Source organism: Lytechinus variegatus, chromosome 5 (assembly GCF_018143015.1).
Source record: "Lytechinus variegatus isolate NC3 chromosome 5, Lvar_3.0, whole genome shotgun sequence".
Taxonomy (NCBI): domain Eukaryota; kingdom Metazoa; phylum Echinodermata; class Echinoidea; order Temnopleuroida; family Toxopneustidae; genus Lytechinus; species Lytechinus variegatus.
In genome coordinates, this window is record NC_054744.1 from 30,931,803 (window position 1) to 30,949,542 (window position 17,740).

The 17,740-nt window shown below is 36.9% G+C and overlaps 3 protein-coding genes across 3 annotated transcripts in view; 2 read left to right on the forward strand and 1 right to left on the reverse strand.

The window, feature by feature from the left end:
* Nucleotides 1-38: 38 nt before the first annotated feature.
* LOC121415918 lies at nt 39-2,028 on the forward strand. The gene is made up of 2 exons (XM_041609312.1): nt 39-408; nt 849-2,028. Exons 1-2 carry the CDS (start codon nt 237-239, stop codon nt 1,748-1,750), a joined length of 1,074 nt encoding a protein of 357 aa, XP_041465246.1. The 5' UTR covers nt 39-236; the 3' UTR covers nt 1,751-2,028.
* On the forward strand, nt 1,728-10,609 carry LOC121415919 (centlein-like). Its single transcript, XM_041609313.1, has 6 exons — nt 1,728-1,746; nt 4,433-4,588; nt 5,279-5,464; nt 6,593-6,802; nt 8,239-8,307; nt 9,771-10,609. Exons 2-6 carry the CDS (start codon nt 4,436-4,438, stop codon nt 9,858-9,860), a joined length of 708 nt encoding a protein of 235 aa, XP_041465247.1. The 5' UTR covers nt 1,728-1,746; nt 4,433-4,435; the 3' UTR covers nt 9,861-10,609.
* Nucleotides 10,610-11,559: 950 nt separating this feature from the next.
* Nucleotides 11,560-17,740, reverse strand: part of LOC121415920 (coiled-coil domain-containing protein 171-like) — a 36,995-nt gene continuing 30,814 nt past the window's right edge. The window contains exons 26-29 of the mRNA XM_041609314.1: nt 16,754-16,903; nt 15,845-15,960; nt 14,983-15,057; nt 11,560-12,659 (exon numbers count right to left, since the gene is read on the reverse strand). Coding sequence (XP_041465248.1) covers nt 12,605-12,659; nt 14,983-15,057; nt 15,845-15,960; nt 16,754-16,903 — 396 coding nt within the window. The 3' untranslated portion in view covers nt 11,560-12,604. The remainder of the gene's footprint in view (nt 12,660-14,982; nt 15,058-15,844; nt 15,961-16,753; nt 16,904-17,740) is intronic.

Here is a 17,740-nt window from a genome sequence, read left to right on the forward strand (position 1 = left end):
CGCGCGATGAATAGGGCTCCTATTATATAACAGAGGTCTGTGATTGGTCCAAGCTTTCGTCCAATTACCGTTGAGCGCAAATCCAACCATCACCTTTAATCATCTCTGACCTGACTGAAGGGTTTCATATCAGAATTAGATTCGGTCGAGCAAACATCACTTCTTCGCACTTCCTCGCAAAGTTATTCAACTTCAGCTTTATTCGTCTTCAATATTATCTTAACTCAAGTTCAAGAATGCCTACCGCTGTTGTTACGGTCCGCTGGCTTCAACCACCCCGCTACCGCGGCATGGAAGAGACGGTCTCTCGTAGTCGAGTTCGACAACGAGGTCCTCTCAGTGTTGGCGAAGAGGTTCGAGTTCGCTACAAACGTAGCTACTACAAGGCAGAGATCATTGATAATGGTGGTGAGTAAAGAAATTTAATCATCTTTTGAAAACAACGTCAATTAATAAAATGAAATCATCCCAGATTAATCTTACTGAGACTTAAATACTTATGATTTACTTACTTTATGATTATGTCATTTTGAATGACTAATTAAAGATATCACTAAATTGGAAAATATATTCAAGTTTGACCAAAGACTGAAATACTTTTGAGAATTTCAAAGGATCAAAAAGTTTTTTTTTAAGAAAAAGATTTAGCGTTAAAATTGCACATTCTGAATAGCAGAATAATTCATCATCAAACTCCACATCCAGAAATTATATGAAAACATCTGATCATGTTTATCCAACCTTTCATTCTGTTCATTAAGTGTTACATATAATAATGGAATTGCTTTTTTAAGGTAAAATTCAAATTGTTCTAATTTTTGTTTTCTTTTCTTTTCATCTATTTTCAGAAGTTCCTTCCAGCGACCTCACCAACCAAACTGGCAGATCTGCTTCTCCTCCCGCGTCTCCTCCTCGTCTGCAAGACCCGCTGGTGGTATCATCCCCGGACAGCCCTCCTAGACCCATTGCAACCGTGCCTCCACCCCAGCTGCTGTACTTCGATCCTTTAACATCGACGCCCCTTGTGCCACCCACCCTGCCACACCACCACGTCGATGTCGATGAGTCAGCTCTAGACGGTGCCTTGGTCTTCTATCCTGTATCTCAGTTCCAGCTTCCTCCAGACTCGCTACTTGACTCCGCTGAGGTTCCGTTTCCAGAGCAGTCACCATGGGAACTGGCCACACCTGCTTTTGAGTACTCCATCACAGACTCTGTACCTGGGACTGAGCTCGATGCTGATGTCGTCGACAGCGACGTTGATTCCTACGACAGCGATGTGGACTCTTACTACTCTGATGGCTCTGAGGATGTGCCCAACTTCATTCCCAGCCAGGAGTCGGATGAGGTCGCCCGGGAGCATGCCCAGCGGATGATCGATAACCACATCAGACTGCGTTCTTCGACCACCGAACCGACCTCATCTGTCGACTACCACGAGTGCATCGAGGACGAACTCCTAGAGGGCATCGTCCGAAGCGCTGAGGCGTCTCCCGACCACGAGGACTCCACCCTGTCGACAGTTCAACGGTTCCACATCTTCCTCAGCCAGAACATCAAGCGCATCGATGAGGAGCTGATGCCTCGGGTGGCTTCGGTGACTGCCTTCATGCTGGAGGATGAAGTGCCTTGTCTTCGGTGCATCATCAATCTGACCAAGACTACCAGGAGGTTGGAGGCTCTTCGTGACAACTTGGCCATCTTCTTGACTGTGGCTACCAGGACGATGCACACCGCTACTGAAGAGTAATGTGACCTTTCGAGATATGAACTTTCCAATTCACACCTTTGATGTATTGCATTATGCTTTAATGTGCAATTATTTTTGTAAATATTGTAAATAAGATAATTCATGTATTGATTTTAATTGCAATATTTCCCTCCATAGGGAATAAACCTTGTTAAAGTAGAGTCTTGTGTTATTTGTTTTATCTTTTGTCTTTGTTTTATATTTTGAGCTTTAAGAGGGTAACTTAAGTGAGCAAATAGAGATATTTTATGAGAGATATGATCTCTGTTTTGAAAGAGCAGATAGTGATTTTATATGAGATTTGATTTCTGTGTTGAAAGGTTTAGAATCAGTTTATATGAGATGTGTTTCATGGATCAGATCATTATAAGATAAGGCATCTGTGTTGAAAAAGTATCAATTGAAATTGTTGTCTGAGTTCCTTAGTGATGTATGTCGAGTTTGGGTCTTTACATAAGTGATAGCAGGTTGTAGGAAATTAAAATGATTTGGACATGACTGCCTGATATTTTTCTTTCTGTTCAATTTTCTTTATTTGGCCTCCTTGATTCCTCTCTTATCTTATCCCTCATCTTTTACTTTATTCTTTTCTCATCTTCTCCTTTATTTCATTTTCTATCTTTTACACTGACTGTAATTTTCTTCCATTCTCGTCTTTAAATCATCTGCTTGTCATTTCTTTCCATGTTTTTTTTCTTATTATTTTTGAGCTTTCTACTTGTTGCTCCTTTTTTCGTTTCACCATTCTTTTTCTCTTTTCTACCCTTTACTCTTGCTATCTCCTTTTATCCACACAATCTCCCTCTTCTCGTTTCTTTTTCTTCCGCCATTATCTTTCTTTTCTTGTCTCCATTTTTCCGACTTTCTTTTCCTTCAGTGCTTTTCTTTTCTTGTTTCTTCCTTCTATTTTACTTCTTCCATGTTTCATTGTCCCACTTTCCCTCCTATCTTTTACTCTCGCTGGCTAATTTTCTCCCATTCTTTTCCTTGCAATCTTTTGCTTCTCATTCCTTTTTATCTTTCTTTTCATGTCTTTCTCTTTACTATCTGTTACACCCTGTATCTCCTTTTGTTTTCTCCCCACTGTTCATTTTTACTTCTCAGTCTTCTTTTACCCCCATATCTTTTCTAACAACCCCTCTTTCTATTTTCTTCCTTCATGTCTAAATTTTTCATTCTGTATCTTTTTGTACTTCTCATCTTATCTTGTCTTTTCTCTCTTCCTCCATTTATTTTCTTCTAATTCTTCTAAATCCTTTTCTCTAGCTTTCCTCTTTACCATTTTCCCCATGCAATCCCTCTATTTTCAATTCTATTCTACCTTTCTACTTTCTCCATTCTATCTTTTGTCCCTTTTTCCTTTACTCTTGTGGCTTTTCCGTCTCCTCTTCTTGTCTTTATTCTCCCATTACCATTCCTTTATCTTCTTTGATGTTACTCCCACCATCCTACCCCCCCTTCTCTCATTGCAATCTCCATTTACCCCTTTCCTTTTCTCTCCATGTCGTATACTCTCTGTTTCTGTTTACTTCTTTTCTTTTCTTCTTTCTATCTCTCAAATCTGCTGTCCCATTTCTCAAATTCTTTTCAATCTCTCTTTATATACTCTCTGATTATCTTTTGTTTCATGTTCTCTTTCACGTTGTCTCCTTACTGTTCTTTTCAATCAGTATCTCCTTTTGCTACCATTCACATTTTTTCTTTCAAATGTTTTATTCTTGCCATCTTAGTGTTATTCCTTTCCTTTCTTTGCAATGTCCTTCTCATTTCATTTTTTCTCCTTTCCATCTTTCATGATGTTCCCTTTCTATATTCACATTCTGTTTCCTCTTTCTTTTTGTCCTTTATCATTTCCTTCCACCATTCAAGATTCTTTCTACATCTTGTCTTTTTCAGCACCATTCATGTTACTTCCTTCTAATCTTTCATACCTGCTATCACATATTCTCTGTTTTTTTCCTTGCAGTTTCCCCTTTCCTTCGATCTCTTGTATTTCCTTTATTCTACCTGTTCAATTCTTTTCTGATGTCTCTCTTTGCGTTTCTTTTCTTTGCCTTTTTTATCACTTTCACTCTCCCCCCCCATCTCCCCTATCAATTGATCTCTTCTCATCTTCAATTTCCTTTCCTTCCATCAGTTTCTTCCCCCCCCCCCCCCCCCCCCCCTCTCTACATCATTTCTTTATGGCTGAGTATCTCTTGATGTTGCTTTTCTTTGGGATTTTTTTAGAGTCCCTTTTTCATTCCTATCTTCCCTTTCATGATTTATCTATGTCCCCTCTCAGCCCCACACCCTTTCCCTCCCCCTCTTTATTTCATGTCATGATCATTCTCCTCACTCTCCACACTTCCATTGCATTACAAACTTTGTCCCTCTCTCTCTACTTCATTTACCAGCATTGGTACCAGGGGAACACAACACAAAGGGGGTTGCATCCCAAAGTATTTTTGCCTACTTTGGATTTAGCAATATTTATCAGCAAGAAATTACAAACTTTATCAAATTCTGAGATTAAAAATAAGTTCACCACCTCTTAACGCCAGAGCAATGTGGCAAAGGTTTAGAGGGTGAAAAGTGTCAATTTGTCCTATTTTGTCCTGCCTTTGTTATTTCAGTATTTGTATCGTGTGTGAGACACATTGTCATAGTTCTATACTTTCCTCTTTTATTTCTTTGTCACAGGATATGCTAGAGAACAAAATTTTGGGATTAACAGAGACACTGGACAAGAAAAAGGTAGAGATAGACTCCTTAAGAAAGCGGGTTGCCGTGATAACCAAGGAAAAACATCATTTTGAACAGCAGGCAGTAGATCTTCAGAGTGAACTAGACAAAAAGGTACGAGACTGACTTCTTGTTTTTAGTCTAGAAATATGGATTTTGCTTAATCTCTTCAAATAAGACCATCCAGTTAAAAATTATAGTATATCACAGCTGTGTTTTATTACAACTGTTTTCACTTTTTCAACATTTTGTTCCGCTCTGTCTGATATATGAATTTGTTAACAGTCAGTTAAAATACATCTGATATAAATATTTTATGTATAGAGAACTGAAGTGGTGATGTCACAAAAAACTTAGTTTTGCATTTCAACATTTTTTATTCCATATTTCAAATGAACTTGATGAAATACATCCACAAATCAAATCTGGTGGGAATCGGTCCATGGGGGACTTAGATATTACCTCTTGAATTCATAATCAGCCCCACTAAAAATTGTATTATTGGCCTGATTCCTAACTTTTAGAACCAGGCCAAAATACATTAACTTAAATGGGGCTAATTATGTATTCATGAGGTCATATCTCATGCCCCCATGGACCAATTCCCACCACATTTTGATTGTAGGGGTATTTCATCATGCTCAAAATCAATGAATGTTATCAATGCTCACATCTTATCATGTAGAAGTGGTGTAAAAAAAAAATATTGCAAATTTAGATCTATAAATTTTCCCCTCTCAATTACAGTCATTGTATATGGAAAGTATGTCTTTCTGCAACCTTTTGATGATTCTATTGATTTAGGCTAAGGTACTCCGGGACACACTGTCCAAACTGAGTGAAGCGGAGAGCGCCCTCACAGAGATGGAGACGACAGCATCCCAGCAGCTTCAAATGCTAGCCAGCCAATCAGAGACAGCATTAGATGCCGCTCATGTTAAATTCAAGCAGCTCCAATCTAGAGTCCGTGAGCTGGAAGCCTTCATTGAGGTACAGGGATCAGTTTCATAAAGACTTGTTATAATAACAAATGCACAGTTAATATAACAAATTTATGATTAGCCAATCAAATTGAATGATTTCTATATTGTTATTGCAAATTTGTTATGAAATGGGATCCAGGGCCTCATCTTACAAAAAGTTATGATTGACCCGATCAATCGTAACTCTATGGTCTATGGAAATCCATCAGTGTCATAATTTTTGTAAACAAAGAGAAGCACAGTGAATTTTGCAAGAAAACAATGAATGCATGAATATACATCACAGTTTTAAAATATTTTGAACAATGTTGATGTTGCTGGCCATCCATAGATGTGATTGATCGGATCAATTGTAACTCTTTGAAAACGGGCGGCAGGTGTATTTTTGCTGTAATTGTCTACATGTTTTTGGATCATCAATTTTTGTTTTAGCAATAGTTTATAAGTCATTTGACAGATAAATTGAAAATTTGTCTTGTGCACTCAGCAGGAATGCCACTTTTTAGAAAACAATCTGAACTCAGACATATTTTTTCGGCCATTTGAACATTATCCTCATGTAGAAAAGGTGTCAGTCTAGATGGTTTTTCAGAATTTTTTATCAGTTGTAAAATAAGTGGCATCCTTGCTATAGGAGGTGTTTTTCTACAGGAATGTGGAGACAGTTTTCATTCAATACGAGCTTGCAACTTTGAACTGTACACGAAAATTGAAAAGTTTGATATACAAGGTCTTAACAACCAAACAATGAAACGTATGGCATATCTCTGGAGGGTAAGGATTTGGTGTAAATTCATTAGGCAGTATCTTGCCTGGAAAATCGGCTTTTGAGGTTGATGGTACATCAGAGCTGCCAATTTGTAGGATTTTAAAAGGGTACCTCAGGATGAAGATATGATTTGAACAGATAAGAAAAAAAATACTGAAAATTTGATCAAAATCGGAAAAGAATTTACAAAGTTATGATTTATTCCAGTCAAACAGTTATTTCCCAGAAATAGGATTTTTAAAACTTGTAACAATTGTGATTTGGGGTATGTTTTTTTTTTAATTTATGCTTTAAAACAGGATAAAAAGAATGCAGTATTTTGGGCATATACCATTGATCAGTATTTTCCCCATTTTCTTTTTTCAGGACTTAGCAACTGAATTCTCATCACAAGCTCAGGCTGCCCTAGACCAGGCCCTAGCGAAGAGTTCCAGGACCCCAACCCCTGGACCAGAGCCTGAGAAGGACCAGTCCATGATAAGAGCCCAGTCCATTGCATCATCCATCCTCAACATGAGCACCAAAGATCTTGAACAGTTCATGGAAGAAGAGAAGGAACGGGAGGCCATTCAACCGGTAATTTCAACTTTTCCCTGCAAACAGTTTAATATCAATTCTTAGATATACATATATAAATACCTGTTATGCTAGTTATTAATTTAACGTGCCTGTTAGAATATGTTAATACATATACTCTTCTGCAGATATCACTCTTGGTGACACAACATTTGCTCTCAGCTTTATTTTGTCTAAGATGTAGGGTTAGGGTTGCAATAAGGTATATCTAGTAGTAAATCCAGGGTTGAAGTTACATGTAGTCATTCGATTAGTATGTGGAATTTGCCGTGAAGCAATTGTCGCCGGAGCAAATGTCAAGGAACCATCACACTCATGTGCCGTCAATCCGTCATAGTCACCATAGTTCATTTGACTAATCAGAACAAAAATCAAACAAAATGAGCATCTATGACAATTTTCTAGATGAAAATGTCATATATTCCCAACTTGTGTGGATTTTCTGTAAACAAGCTCAACCACACAAAAACACTGAGTTAAGACAAGAATGAAGAGAGAGCTTTGTATTACGGTGGAAGTCTGAATACTTGTTGTCTTGCATTTACAAACAGCGCCATCTCTTATGTTTGAACCTACAGTAAAACAATGGGTGACTTTGCAAAGCCCTGATGATCGTATTATGAAACTAAGTTTTATTGACACATTCCCCAATGTCCAAGACCTGCTCGATAGACCTGCTCGTTCATAAAACAATTAAATACACAAGAAATTTATTTCCAAACCGAAGTTTTCTTCAATTGCGATTGTTAAGAATGCTACAAAAAATATTTTTGCCAAAAATTGGCAATGAGTTTTATTTAGTGAATTAGAGCAAAAAGTATGATTTATGCATAAATTAGCATATTAAATTCATAATAAAATCTCATTATTTTGGAAAATTTTGCGGCGCTCATGCGATTGTCGCCACCCCCCCCCCCCCCCCCCCCCCCGCCACAGAACAGCCAAAAAAGCCTGGCCTAGTTAGTGTTAAACAGTCTCCCATATCTGGCTAAATCTCTTATTAAGATTAGTCCTGGTCCAAACATGTCTCGGATGAGATAGATTGGACTGTATAAACATATACTACGGAAAGGGGGGTATTAAGAGTAACTTTCAATAAATCAGAATTTTAGGGATATTTTGATGGTGCCAAGAGAGGAAACATGGATGATTTGTAGAACTTTATTGGCCCAGTAAATTGAAATGATCAATAATTACCCCCCAAGAATCATAGTAAAAGGTATGGAGACATTAGATATAAATGTAGGTTTAAAAGCATTGTATGGATTAAAAAATTAAGCTAGTCTTATTGAGAGTCGGTTTCATTTAAGAGTTAAAACAGTTATGAGCAATCCAAGTAGAATATATTCATTCATGTAGTCTTTATTTGTGCATGTTTGTTTGACAGTAATGGTTGATAGATTCGTTTGTTCTTTGATTTTTTTTTATGCACATAGATAAAGCTGCCTTCTCATGACCAGGACTCCGAGTGGCATCAACAGATAAAGTCACTTCTCAATTCAAAGGTAATTTCTGCATTTTTCATATCATTTTCAAATTCTAAAGTTAAAAGGTGTGTCTGCTTAAAGGTTGAAAGAGTGGAAACTTCTGCTATGAATGCTGGTATGGCTAACTTTGGCTTGGGCGAGGGACTGCACAAATCTGATCCAATTTAGAAGATAATTACATGGGGGCTAGGGGGAGATTCCATGTCTTCAACTGTTCCCTTTTTTGCTATGAATACAACACTATTTCTTGTATGATTTGTTACCTTTTTTTAAATTTCCGATCATGGAGTATGTATTATACACAGCATGTGACACTAACGCCGGTCCGACAGACGGGTATAATTCACTGTGCGGCCAGTAACTTGTTGCATAAAAAGCGCAACTATGAGCACAAGGTTGAATTATCAAGTAGAGTCATTTCAGTTTTTTCACCGATCTCACTACAACAGGCTGGCGATTGCTATGTTGAGACAAACTGATTTAGGCATTAGGTTGTGAAAAGTAGCCCCTGAAAAAAAGAAACAATTTTTTTTTGAGATGTGTCTGTATATAACACACGTTTTGTATAATCTGTGAATACATGTATGTTCTAAAAAGAATTTGTTTCAACGTGACAATTCATAGAAAGTTACCTATACTTTACAGGGGCTGCGGAATGGTTTACACAAAAACGCAGATGGTCATTTTTACAATTTTGTACATGTTTTAACCCTAAATAGACTGGGCTATTTCGACGCCCAAGACTGGGGGGGGGGGCTGATTCAGCCCCCCCCCCCTTATGATCTCGGCCGTCGATCGTGCGATCGCGACGAAAATTGGCACACGCGTTACCCATGGCATTATCTACAAAACTATAACATCAAATTCTGCAAAAAATCTCATGTCTCATTAATTATGCTAATTTATGCGTAAAATCATAAGTTTGCTCTAATTAATAAAATGCCCCTGAAATGCTAATTTTTGTTTCACATACTCTAGATAGGCATCTGATCAAATTGATTTTAAAAAAAATTCAAAATCACATTTATTTTCTTATGTATTCTATTGTTTTCTAAGTTTTCCGACTTTTTGTTTTTTCAATGGAAATTGTTGGGGACTTTATTTTGACCATAAAAAAGATAAAATTAGTTGATTTTAAGCAGTAAAAGGAAAAATAATGATGCATTTGTGAATATTGGCTAAGAACACTATTTGCATTGGATTTGTACACAAATTCACGTTTTTGAGTAATTTTGGGTCTGCATGCACTTACGAAATGTTGCGTAATTTCGGAACCGCTTACCCGGGGTCACGATTTTGGTCTCAAAAGTAAAAAGTCAGCAAGTGACACGGTCAAAAAATTTCGCGCGGCAGATTTATCGCGAAAAATGTCGAGGGGGGGGGGGCTGAATCAGCCCCCCCCCCATCTTTTTAGGGTTAAACCCCCCCCTTCAATTTCATATGTAAGCAAACTAAGGTTATATTTCTTGGATTTTTTTCAGAAATTTCAAAGGAAGAAGTTGAAGGATATGCTAATGGAGAAGTTACACTCACGAGATGAAGCACTTGCTTTGGCCAGAGGATCAAGATGACAAAAGAGATGAATCAGATATAGTTTCTTACTAATGCGCATAGGACGGTGTGTCTCTTCGCTCTCCTACAGGTGTTCCTTTTCCATTCAGTTCTACCCTGGGCTAGGAGTCCCACATCTCATCTTGCTTGGTCCCTCCATCTGGAAGGGGACGTCTTGGTGGTCTCCCCTTGTCAAAGTCATTTCTTTATGCCTGAACTGGAAAGCGGTTTTGTGACCTACGGCATATGTGCCTATATCCACGTCAGGCGGTTTTTATATATAATCTCCTGATGTCCGCATATCTGACTTTGTCCAATAAATGTACACCTAACATGGTGCAAATGCATCTTAATTTCAAAGACTGCAAACCTATCTTAGTCCACGTTTCTGCACCATATAATGCAATAGGAAGAATGAGGGATTTGTAGATCCTGATCTTTGGACGTTTTGGTTGGACCAGATGTTGCTTTTTAGCCTCCCAAATGCCCAGGCGGCTAAGGATATGCGACGTTTTACGTCATTCTCCACTTCCGAGGAAGACAAAAGAATAAACTTTGTGATTTAGGGTAATGTCACAATGGTCATCAATCTTCATCCCATTTTTGGCAGGCCTTCTCCAGGGCATCTGTTGTGAGTTGGAGTTTTTCAAAGACAAGTTCTAAAAGCGTGGTATCGTCGTCAGCATATCTGATGTTATTAATATTCATGTTGCCCACGCTTGGAGAAAACGCAGACAAGAACATCAAATATCTTCCCATTTACAATGACAGAACATTTAAATGCATTCTATCAACTTTTCTCCAAATAGTTGTAGAGAAAAACCAAGGTTTATTATTTTCTTTAATACCCAAGTGGTGTATCACATGCTCAATCTTAGTCTCTTGATTTGACATATGCATTTGCATCGTAAATAACATGCGTTAGGAATTGTTGTCATAACTGTTCATACCTAACACCAATGAAAATCTGTGTATAATTTACCGTGAGAAAGGATCACCAGTTGCTTATTTCTGAAATGCCCAAGAGTTGAAACTGTAATCTTTTCTATGTAGGAAGGAAAAACTATTGTAATAGGAGTAACAAGTGCTCAGTATTTTGCTAATCATTTCAGCTTTAATAGGAAATAATTTTAGCAGAACAAATATGAATACACACATTCAATGTCAATATGAATTCTGATATACATTATTTACAATTCATAAATGTTTTATAAATTGAAGTACTTGCATTAATTGATTTGAGTGAGGGGATTTCATACAATTTTATTGCAGCTGACATCTACTATTCTGAAATATCCTTGTAATGAAGTAGAAATACAAACTGGCATGTACAATCTTAACTTGTATCAATGATTAATGCAGAAACCAGCTGTTGTCTTTTAATGTCTATATTCTGTTATTTATGAAATGTGTGTTCTTGTATATAGAGAAATTGTTCTAAATTGCAATTAATTAAAGGAGTAATAGATATATTTGTCTTGCCTACTCTTGAAGAACAAGTCCACCCTAATAAGAATAAAACTGAAAATTTCATCAAATCCTAATATTTTAAGTTTTGCTTAATTTCACAAATTCATGACATTTCTTTTTATGCTCTTCATTGTCCTGTGAAACATTTTTTGTCCTCTCATTGTTTTAACATCTGTAAAATTGTGTATACTAGTAATTCAAACAACAAAAGAAATAAGGACATTGACTCTCTCATGTCACTGTTTTTTGAAAAATAAGCAAAACTTACGTCCTAATTTGATGAAATTGTCAGCATTATGCGTGTTAGACCAAACAGACATGAAACAAAGTTGGACATACCTGCCAACTCGGAAAATGAGATCAAAAATCCACCCAAATCAGCACTGTGCCTATTAGTGGCAATCCACACTTAAAATCTCAAACTTGGCTTTGGTAAAGGAAAATGTGTATTATAAAATGGTGATCATCAAGTAAAAAAAAGTACCCGGGAACTAAAAATATTTCAGCTTATATAGGAATTAAATACATTTATATATCATACATGTATATACATTATTACCCCAGACCATGGATTCTGGTTAGCATTCACACTTAGTTTATACAGTTTCTACACTCCCTGGGGAGCATTCTCTAAGAAGCCAACATTCATTGGTCTATACATACAACTGAGGTAATTGTAACAAAATCAAGGTGGTTAATACTGGCAATAAAGGAGGAGGTTGCTTACTTCAGTTCAACATCCCAATTCTAAATCGTTACTCATGGTTCTTCCTTGTCCCATTACGTACAGACGGTCTACGTCTTCCCCATCACAACACAAGGCTGTTTATATATACTAGCATTCAAACTAGTGTACAACCCATTTCACATTGGAGCTAATAATGGCCTCTCTAATGATTCATTCTCTTACTGGAAGTAGTGGAGTCAAATGCCAAAGCTGCTCAAGATCTCTCCATTTTCGGTATCATTTTCCATCACATTAATTTTGAAAGTTTCGCAGTTTACAGGGGTGTGAGAGTTCAGATTTTTATCTGATATCAGATTATTTTTTCTGTTTTGATTTTCAGCTTAATTTCTTTTTGGCTTTCCTCTGTGCAAAAAGTATGAGAGGTCTTTCTTTTTCAGACTTTTTCAACACTCTTCAGCTTTTTTTCAGATTTTTTTTTTTGGGTGACCACTCACACCCCCGAGTTTAATGCCCGTTTCACATTCAACATTGTAGCTGATCAGGGTCCACTATCAATCACAGGGTATGTCAACCATACGCTCCCACCAGATCAGGCTAACTGCTTGCTCATACTCTTGGTTGTTTGATGGGGGAAGAACTGATGCCTGCTGGGGTACTCATCCTGTAATTAAAAAAACAAGTACAATGCAATATAAATCGATCATTTAGACAATTTGTACACTTATATATAGGATTAATTTGTACACTTTACACAACACTGTAAAATGAGTGGAAGTCACAAACTCCTTATCTATCGTAAGTATAGCCTTTGTTTTCACCTAGTTGCAGTTGTGATCAGTCGTGTAAATCACAATGTTTATTTTGACAAGAAATGAAATATGAACAAGTGGAATGCTTCAACTAGTCTTGTGTGCAAATTATTAAAGTCAATAATACTTTATTTGTAATATATTATCTCATTTAAATTTAACTGTGACATCCATTTAAATTTAACTCTGTTTTTTCTCATCTTGGCCCCCAGTAATCCAAAATAAAAATCATACTAATTGCTGATACCTATCAGGTGACCTGAAATTCAATCATAACCATCAAATAAACTCAGAACCATCTTCAAAATATGCAGGCACTGCAGGTCTGTCTATCGAATTAGATTTTGCATAATACTTGACTATGGAAATCCATGATAAAAAATGGCATTAAAAAGGCAACAAACCTGAAACATATTTCCTTATTCATAGCAAAAAAAAAAAAAAAAAAAAAATGAACAGTTTGCATCCCTGCTTATGTCTACCTAAAATTTTGTTCTTGGCCAACAAAGATACACCAAAAATACAAAACAATCTAGAATGGCCACTCTATCTCAATCTGCTTACAATGCCCAAATCTAATTAGCATAAATTGCTTTTGAGTTGAAAACGCAGCCCACTAGCATATCACCTATTCATGCCAGCCGAAAAAAGGCTGACATAAATAGATAATAAACAAGGCCAGCATACAGCATAAAGGTTAGCATGGGGTTATGGTATGTTGTCGAGTCTTGTGTATGTTTATTGTTATGTTGATGCGATGACATCATCACATGACTGGTCACATGTTCTGTTATATGTGTCACTGTACACTGACCTTGCTTGCTCACTGCCTCCAGCTAATAAGCAAGCAAGGCCTGTCCTATATACCTCGGCAAATGATAGGCAAAATTTTTGATGGTTGGTCAAGAAACTACCACGTCATGGTTTGACTTCCCGAACTTAATGCATAAACATGATGTTTGACAATAGATACAAACGCAATCATCCAATAAGCAGAGAGGATGTGAGAATCTTTTATCATGTATTCATGAATACAAATTAGGAATTCATTATACAAATATCTCTGCAAGTAGACTTGAATTCCTAAAGACCAGTTCGCAAAGCCATTCAAACAGAGAGCCAACAATGAAAAAAAAATGTGAGCAGGCTATCTTTGAATTTCAATGGTTAGGTATTCTTCCATTCATGATTCTATCGAAGTACAGAATAGTAAATATGTGCATCACCCAACGGAATTTGTAAGATAATGATGTAACGTGAAACCTCAATGAATGCATGGTTTATGATTGTTGCTTGGTAAGACAATGACCTACAGGTAAGCTAGATAACTTCACATGTCGTGCATTCCTTTGAGACAAAGGGATGCTTGGCTCATGGCCATTGCTAGGTCAGCTACAGGTTGTCTTTTGTAAACAAATCTAATGAAAGATTAATCCATCGAGCCCAATGCCTAAGATACTCCAACAATGGTTTATGGAGAATGTGTATCATCCTCAATGGGGCTGTGCCACTGGGGCAGCAGGGGTGACAGCCACCCCCCCCCCATGATTATTCATGTAGTACACAAGGAGGAGATTTTCTTTACAAAAAATAAAAGGAAGAAGAAAGGAAAGTACTAATAGTCCATATATTACCAGTATACCTGTTATTCAATTGCAAAAAGTCACGTCATCCCCCCCCTCATTAGCTTAAAATTTGAGAAATGCATAATGCCAACCAAAACACTAAGAGTTGCATATCAAATGAAAGCATATCATCTCATCTCGTCACTAAAGTATGAAATAAGTTATAATCATTGAAATGCTTAAATGATCGCATCTAAAATATGAAAATATACACCATCGCATACAATGAGTCATAATTATTCATGCATGACTGATCACACTTTGCAACTCCATGCCAAACAAAGGCTATACTTTCCTTGTTTGTATGATCTATAATTCATTATATTTTATGATAGCCAAGTTAGGGAAAATCTTTTTACAGCATAGTTCATATCCTCCCTTAGTATTGTTATATAATGTATAAATTTGGTAATAAATGACAAAATTGTTCTCAGCCAATCACATGCAAGGATTTGCAGTAGTTTATAACAGTAGTCAGTGAAAACCACATACCAATCGTTTCATGAAATGCACCCCTGTTTGATTTGATGATTTTGACTGGTTTACTCACCCAACACCTGCAAGATAATCCTGTCTTGCGATGGCTGGAGTAGACATGATCTGCATACTGTGATCACTCACTTCCCTGCCAAATAGAATTAAAATAGAGATATGAATGGTAAGGATAACAGCAACAGTAATAATAGTTAAGGGCGTAGGCTGGTTTGAGGAGGTGCACATCCTTGGGTGGTGGACCTAAAGTTTGGAGAATCAGCTACTGAAAGCAGAAGGGGTAAAAATTTTGTTTTGCTTGCCACTGTCGGAACTCATCTGCCTTTGCTTGTGGGTGCAGGTGCACCCCCCCCCCCCCTCAGCCTACGCCCTTTATAGGAACTAATTTTTAAAACTGAATCTGTTCTGCAGTGCACAAATAATATGTGATCACAGATAACCATGTCTTTAATACATATTAATGACAATACGATGGCTGGAGAGGACAGGACTTGCATACAATGATTACTCACTTCTCTGCCCCCCCCAAAAAAAAAAAAAATCAAAATACAATACAGAATCTGACTCATATGTTTTTTAAATGTCCACAAATGTTAAATTAATCCTGTTTGCACATCATTAAAAAAATCAGAAATTTGACAGAAATGCTACTAGGGTTATACGTCCATAGATTAATCACCAATATCAATATTGCAACACAGAAAGCCAAAATCACCTGAATTTTTAGGTTTTAATTTGTTTCACTTGTGTATATCCTCCTGAACACTATTTGCCCCTATATACATGTCTTTCCTTCTCTACCTCTCTGTTTCACACTCTCCCTATTTTTTCTCTCACACTCTAATTTTCCTTCTTTTTTTCTCTTTTATCATTTATTGTAGCTATTTTATTCTATCGACCAATCATAATTACATACTAACCTTAGTGGTAGAAAGACATCATTATTACTCCTATCTGTATCATAGAAAGGTTTGTATGGTCTACTTATAGACCTGTCACCGGTAGAGGTCATATATCCATTCACACAAGGCGTTACCTGATCAAGAACAAAAAACATGGAAATCCACCATTTATGAGAAAACATGTATTCTTGAATGTAAATATGTCTAGTTTCATGCAGGATTACTATTTACAACATATGATAAAATGTATACAAAGTCAAGCACATATTCACATCCACTTGGTAACAGTATTCATTGCACCCAAGTACAATGGTTGCAAATACAGTCCCATAAGCAATTGTGAGAGGGGCATTTCTGGAATAGTGTCTTTGGTACTGTGCCATAGTATCCTATCAATACGTAGCACTCTGCCATATGCAACCAGCCTCTTCAGAGACACATGACATCGGTTTGAGGGTGACCAGGGGGGTGTTTCACAAAGATTAAAGTATGACTTAGAGTAGCACTTAAATGCTTAGTTGTGTGTGGTATAAAAGGCATAACCGTATTGGTCAGATCTTGCAAAGAGGATGCATACTACAGCGTATTGATCACTTAGACTGCATGTTGCATTTGAGATACGCTTCTGCATATAAGTGCAATTTAAGTCTCATACTTAAATCTTTGTGAAACATCCCCCACGTTTCCACGAGACAGCCTTGGCCTCTCAGTCGCAACAGACCTTCCACGATCAGCTTTTGATCAGGAGTAGGAGACATCCACGTTGTGTGTAAACTCATTAAGACGTTATATTGTCAAATTTGCAGCCTAGACCCTTTTGATTATTGCAGAATGTATTGATGTTACACGGGACTCTAGCAAATGAAATATGCATCAAGAGAAATTGGTTACAGGCGGAAAGTGACAAGTAATTTTTTTGTGTATTACCTCTCCTTCCGCCATTTGCCTACTGCAAGCATCGGCGAGTTCTTCCTTCAGCCTGGATATATGCTGCTTGTGAGATGTGATTTCTAGCTCCAAAGTAGTGAGTCGCGAGATGGCCGTCTTCTGGGTCTCAACAAATGTACTCACAAGACTCTAAAAGAATACAAGCATGAAGAATAATGAAGGCAAAACAAGGTAGATAATTAGAATTCAAATAAGTTTATGACCGCTTGGTCTACTACCAGATGGTTTAATTCTCATATCATCTTACATCATCATTGCTAAATACAATTGGTTTATTTTCAATTAAGTCTAATTACCACTTGGTCCAACAGTCATTTGGTCTATTAACTGTCATCTAATGCCCAAATATTCTAATTTCATTTCATCTGATTATCTATTTTTACTTTGTCAAATTTAAATTGAATCCTAAAACCCTTAAGTGATTGGTTAACATTGGTTTGACTTTTAAAAAATCTGAGCTAGAAGGTCACACTTGTCACCTGTGCCTGTGATATGTTACAAAAATGAAGCCCAGAAAAAATTGTGTTCAAAAATAATTATTTAGTAATTCAAAAATTGAAATATAAAGTGACCGGAAACACCATATTAATTTCATCCCATACACTTATGTGTACTATTTAGGTGTCTATAAGAGTTTAAGATTAGTTCTAATACATGCACTTGTACACATGTTCCATCTTGGTTTAAGAATTTTTTAAATCGGCTGCTCACAAAGTTAAACAATACCTTTAATCTAAACATATGGATTGACTAAGTTATATTAGTCCAAGTGGATACAAGGTAAAATGGGTTCAGCCTAAAAATATAGTAATGAAGCTAACTTGCATTTAGACCAAATGGGATGATACCTAATGGAAAGTAGACCAAAGGGTTGTAGACCAATCTGAAATATACCTTTTAAACTAAAATATTGAGACTTTAATCATGCCAGAGTTCCATTGCTTCTTTAATCAAAATAGATAATTT